This window comes from Cebus imitator, unplaced genomic scaffold (assembly GCF_001604975.1).
Source record: "Cebus imitator isolate Cc_AM_T3 unplaced genomic scaffold, Cebus_imitator-1.0 Scaffold376, whole genome shotgun sequence".
NCBI lineage: Eukaryota > Metazoa > Chordata > Mammalia > Primates > Cebidae > Cebus > Cebus imitator.
In genome coordinates this window covers 1,633,941-1,640,037 of record NW_016107691.1, presented here as the reverse complement: position 1 = coordinate 1,640,037, position 6,097 = coordinate 1,633,941, and the positions used below count along the sequence as shown (strand labels likewise).

The following is a 6,097-nucleotide window of genomic DNA, read 5'->3' as shown; positions in this document are numbered from 1 at the left end:
TTCTCTCTTTTGCTCACGCTGGAGTGCAGTGGCGTGATCTCGGCTCACTGCAATTTCCACCTTCCAGTTTCAAGCGATTCTCTTGCCTCAGCCTCCCGAGTAGCTGGGATTACAGGCACCCACCACCACACGAAACTAATTTTTGTATTTTTAGTACAGACAGGGTTTCACCATATTGGCCAGGCTGGTCTCGAACTCCTGGCCTCATGATCCACCCGCCTTGGCCTCCCAAACTGCTGGGATTTACAGGCATGAGCCACAGCACCTGGCCCAGACAGAGGTGCATTTTTACAGTCAGCCCTTTATCTAGCATCATCTAGCCAATCAACCAAGGACTTGTTCAGCACTTCGCCACGGTACAGCATACAGTCCCCATCCTAAGAAAACATGGTCTCTGCTCTGGAACAGCTGACAATTCCCTTAGAATGACTTAAAGAACAATTACACTCAAAGGTGCTAAGTGCAACTGGAGTTCAGAGATAAGAGAAATCATGCATGGGCACTAGTCCAACTGGTACCATGCCACCAAGGCAGGACTTGATTTGGGCCTTGAAAGATGAGCAGGATTTGGATAAGGGAAGAGGGATGGCGTTCCAAATGTGAAGAACATGAACATGGCAATAAACCAGGTGTGTGCGCGTGCATGTCCACATTAAACGTCATGGGGAAGGTCAGCCAGGCAGAGTGGGCTTAGTACTACAGGAGACGTTGAACCTGATGTGGTTGGTGACAGGAAGTCACTGTACATTTTTTGTTTCTTTTGTTTTGAGATGGAGTCTTGTTCTGTCACTCAGGCTGGAGTGCTGTGGTGTAATCTTGGCTCACTGCAACCTCCGCCTCCTGGGTTCAAGCCATTCTCCTGCCTCAGCCTCCTGAGTAGCTGGGACTACAGGCGCGCACCACCACACACCACCACGCCCGGCTAATTTTTGGTTTTTTAGTAGAGACGAGGTTTCACCATATTGGCCAGGCTGGTCTAAAACACCTGACCTTGTGATCTACCCGCCTCAGCCTCCCAAAGCGCTGGGATTAGAGGCTTGAGCCACCATGACTGGCCGTCACTGTACATTTTTAAACAGGGAGGGGACATGCACCAAGTGGTGCTTTAGGAAGTGGCCTAACAGCAGTGGTTGACTCAGGGTGGCTGCTGTGGTTGATCTCTCCATTTTTGGCATGGCCACAGTACTTATGGACGCAGCTCACTGTACTGGAGTTCTGCATCCACGTGTCTGCAGTCCTCACCGACACCAGGAGGTCCTTAAAAGCAGTGGCCATGTTTTATCCTTCTTCCTACTCTGACATCTACCTGGCTCACAGTAGGCACCCAATGAACACTGATTAGATGATTTAATTTCAATCCACTGAATTACAATGACATACCATACAGGGATAACTACTGTCAAAAAATTTGACAAAACAGTACATAACACTAAAGCAAGACAAATCACAATTGGATCTTTTCTTAATGATCTGTGGAACAGTAGGATCTTAGAGTCTTACCCCCACCTCTGTAAGCAGCAATTATTGCTGTATAATAATTTCTACATCACAGGATACTAGATGAGTTTTTTTTTTTTTTTTTGAGACGGAGTCTTGCTCTGTCACCCAGGCTGGAGTGCTGTGGCACCATCTCGGCTCATGGGAACCTCTGCCACCTGGGTTCAAGCTATTCTCCTGCCTCAGCCTCCTGAGTAAACTGGAATTACAGGTGCACATCACCACGCCCAGCTAATGTTTGTATTTTTAGTAGAGATGGGGTTTTACCATGTTGGTCAGGCTGGTCTCGAACTCCGGACCTTGTGATCTGCCTCGGCCTCCCAAAGTGCTGAGATTATAGGCATGAGCCACCGCGCCTGGCCTGAGTTTTCTTTTTTTTTCCTTTCTCTCTCTTTGAGATGGAGTTTCACTGTGTCACCCAGGCTGGAGTGCAATGGCGTGATCTCAGCTCACCACAACCTCCACCTCCCAGGTTCAGGCAATTCTCCTGTTTCAGCCTCCTGAGTAGCTGCGACTACAGGCACATGCCACTACACCTGGGTAATTTTTGTATTTTTAGTAGAGAGGACAGGGTTTCACCATGTTGGCCAGGCTAGTCTCGAACTTCTGACCTCATGTGATCCACCCACTTTGGCCTCCCAAAGTGCTGGGATTACGGACATGAGCCACCATCCTCAGCCTTCGATGAGTTTTCTACATATGGATTTGGATATGTCATTTGGACATGATCATATCTGACTAAACCTGTATCCATATAGTGTTGTACGGTATACCTGTACTGCTAATTTTTACAGTGGAGATTTGGCCTGTTCTCCCAGTATTCAGAAAGGATTTGGCTGAAGCTGAAACTGCCCTTAATCAAACCCAATATTAAAAAAAAATCCAGACTGGTAATAATTTTCTCTTTACATACACGGAGTTTCACAACAAGACTCTTGAAAGTAGTAACAAATTCCTCTTAAATAAGATTTGATTTTTTTAGGCCAGGCACAGTGGCGCTCATGCCTATAATCCCAGCACTTTGGGAGGCCAAGGTGGGCAGATCAGCTGAGGTCAGGAGTTCGAGATCAGCCTGACCAACGTGGAGAAACCCTGTCTCTACTAAAAATACAAAATTTACCAGGCGTGGTGGTGTATGCCTGTAATCCCAGCTACTCAGGAGGCTGAGGCAGGAGAATTGCTTGAACCTGGGAGGCGGAGGTTGTGGTGAGCTGAGATCGAGCCATTGCACTCCAGCCTGGACAACAGGAGCGAGACTCCATCTCAATAAAATAAAATCAAGTAAGATTTGATTTTTAAAAGTTAAGCAATTTAAAATGCCAAACAATGAGTTGGGAAACTTTGAATTGTATTCCCAGGAAAAAAATCTAAAGTGAGGTATGCCCACAAGTGTATTTTAGAGAAAAGGTGCTTTAGAGAGGGCAGATGTCTGGTGTGAAGACAACAGGCAGAAGAGTCAAGAGATGATGGTCCTTCCAGGAGTCCATCTCCAGGTTTCATTGTGTAGTACCACGTCTCTGAACTCAGATTTGCAGTAAGTGTCCTTTCTGTCCCCTGCAGGACCCAATCCAGTTCTGGGACAGGAGTTGTTCTGGGTAAAACTGAGTCTCTTCCATACATTTATTTGCTTACTCATTCGACAGTGATCTGTGAAGCACTTACTATGAGCCAGAGCCTGTGCTAAGCTCTGGAGATAAAACCATGAGCAAGACCTCAATGTCAGGGCTTCTGCTTCTAGGAAGTCATGGGCGAGCAGGGAGACACATATACAAGGATGAGGCCTGGAGGGCTGGGAACATCTTCAGAGATAGTGAACCTCCTGAGAAGAGAGGAGGGGAGTCAAGTGTTGTGGGCCAAGGCCACAGCAGGTGTGTGCAAAGAGGTCTGGAGGGGTGAGGGGAGTTCAGGAAAGGAAAGGAGTTTCACGTGTGGAATAGGGCATGAATACACGGCTGAGAAAAATCCTGCGCTTGGTCAGTGCTGCGATTTGCTTGCTTTCTAATATGCATGGCTTTCTGCTTTTACCCACCTGCCCCCTTGATGAGAGAACAGAATTTAATTTAGAAGAATCAGAATTTATTTCACTATGTGAACATTAAGAATTTGCCTACATAGTTGAAAATATTCACAAAGGACTTGAACATTCACACTCATACACAGAGAAAGTCTGCTGAATAAAAAAATGCTCCTTTACCCATCTGACCTCAGCAGCAGGTTTGCCAATTCCACTGTGGCACTTCAGTCTTCATGAATGTTGAATAGTTTGGCTACTTCATTGAGATCTTCATGCTGCTCACCGTCCTTAATTATCTGAGGGAGAGAGAGTAACAATAGGTCCCTAACTCATTCCATGTGCGTTCAGGCCATGCCCACACAATGGGGCTACCATACCACACTGGGAGGGAGTTGTGGGAACAGCTTTCTACTAACCCAAAACAAGCAGCCTGCCAACTCCCAGGTCATCCAGCCAAGTCCCAAGTGAAAAAGAATGTTCCTGAGCCAAGGCTATACCTTTGTTCTGCTTAGGCACAGTTTGACCTGGGGGTACAATGTATCTCAGGGCACCCAATGAAGTTACAGGAGTCTTTCTGACCCGCACTTCCCACCTTCCTCTAAGAGCTATGGCGGGCACCTACCTTCCTTGCTATTGGCATTCGGTTAAAGATGTTCCATAGCACAATCCCCACGACCACTTTGTCCCTGAGGTAAAAGACGACACCTTTGCCATAGTCCTCCCCCTGGACGGGGGCCTGTGGAACTCCCGGAGTGCTGGGAGGAATAGTAATTTCTGAGGCCTCGGACTCTGTCTCACTCTCTGATCGGATACCAGTTCCTGTGGCCAGCCCCCAAAACAAACAAACACAGAAGCACAATCAAAACTTTAGTTATTATGAGCTTGGGAAATTCTAGAAGACAACAGTCTTTTGAGGCCTGCTTCAAGCTACTTCTAGAGGATTTATTTCTCTATGCCCCCTCAGTAAACCCTGGCCTTCTCCAGCCCCTCTCCACTGACAAAGCCAAGGAAAAAAGTCTTCCTTGCCAGCTTCTGGGCACTGGGTCAGTCTGACCCAAAACTTCCTTCCCTTATTACCTCATTTTAAATTTATGCTATGGATATTTCCTGGTATCTGGATTTCTTCAAACTGCAGAAGGCTGGTTCTTGTCCTCTGAGGAACATTCTAGAGCTGCATAGTCCAAATACAGTAGCCACTAGTCACAGATAGCCATGCAAATGAACATCATTTCAAACTGAGTAAGATGTAAAATTCAGTTCTTCATCGGTACTCACCATGTTTCATGGGCTCAAAAGCCACATGTGGCTAGTGGCTAATGTACTGGACAGAGCAGAGATGAAACATTTCCATCGGAGCAGAAAGTTCTATTGGACAGTGCTATTAGACAGACACTTTAGCCAAAGCAGAAGGCACTTCCATATGGAAAAACCATAGTGGAGGCATTTCTTCCTAGAGAAAGATAAGAGGGGAAGGGAAGGGTGGCAAGGGAAGGGGGCACCTCGTCTTCTGAGAACCACCAGGCTCCAAATAATACTGTCCAGTGGACAGACCAGTGACCTGAATCCACTTACTAGGTTACTAGGAGAGATCAGAATTAAGGAGTATGGAATACATAAGAATTACACAGGAAAAGGACCTACATATCCATAATATGTCTTGCTTCCTCCTTCTTAAAGAGCACCGTGCCCTTGAAATACCTCTGGCAAAAGGACACAGAGGTTAAATAACTTGAGCTAAGGTCAAGAAATAAGGTCTTGGAGTTAATGAAAGAGACGTGTGGGAGAGAAGTCCATTCCAAAAGCGGTGCCTCCCATCTAAAGAAAACCTGGCACTAAGATCTGCCGAATGGAATGAAGGGCAGCTGAAGAACTACTCAGCCCAGTTAGTTCCTCCCTGCCTGGGACCCATGGAGGATAGTCAGTCTTAAGCTAAGGCTCTCAGGCTGCGTTCTTGAGATTTACCTGAAGCAAAATAAAAATGACAACTTAAAGAAAGAAAAGTAAAAATACAACCTAAAAAGTTCAGGTTTTCTTGTTTTCTTCCTTAGATAGGTCTTCCCAGAGACAAAACAACAGTGTCATTGAGCTAAGTCACTGTCCACTGTCTAGGGTGGATACCCGCAGTATTTGAATCTATGCTTTGACCAGGATATCTGATTGTGCCAAATCTCAGACCACTAAAGAGTGAGGACTTGGGGTTTGGTTTCACAACATGAAGAGAGGCTTTCACTGACAACCCCCTCTGGCCAATACAGAAGCTCCTTGTTCAGGAGAGTCTGGACCACTGCTTCTCAATTCTCTCCAAGAGGAGTGCTGGGGCTTCCTTACCTGACTGCTCTGTGGCAGATTTGGGGTTGTCCTGTGCAGTTGCTTTTGCAAAAACACCAACTGTGGGCAAACTACTGTCCACAAGACCAATAGCTTCATAGCCAACATCGGGGCCCAAATCACTCCTAAGAAGAGAAAAGAGGGTGTTCTGTCAAGGGACTGTAAGGAATGACACGGTAGCACATATTCTCCATGATACTGCAATCTTTTTTTTTTTTTTTTTTTTTTGAGATGGAGTCTTTCTCTTTTGCCCAGGCT

General features: G+C 46.2%; 1 protein-coding gene across 4 annotated transcripts in view; it reads right to left on the bottom strand.

Annotated features, from left to right (window-relative positions):
* Positions 1 to 2,828: 2,828 nt before the first annotated feature.
* The window catches only part of AIFM1 (apoptosis inducing factor mitochondria associated 1), a 39,533-nt gene continuing 36,264 nt past the window's right edge, over positions 2,829 to 6,097 (bottom strand). For 3 of the 4 annotated variants that reach the window (XM_017507515.1, XM_017507517.1, XM_017507519.2), the window contains 3 exons: positions 5,840 to 5,964; positions 4,134 to 4,330; positions 3,552 to 3,807 (listed from right to left, as the gene is read on the bottom strand). In XM_017507515.1, the coding sequence (XP_017363004.1) occupies positions 3,736 to 3,807; positions 4,134 to 4,330; positions 5,840 to 5,964 (394 nt within the window). In that variant the 3' untranslated portion in view covers positions 3,552 to 3,735. Of the gene's footprint in view, positions 3,317 to 3,551; positions 3,808 to 4,133; positions 4,331 to 5,839; positions 5,965 to 6,097 lie in introns of those variants that run through there. The other variant, XM_017507516.2, reaches the window with a different exon arrangement.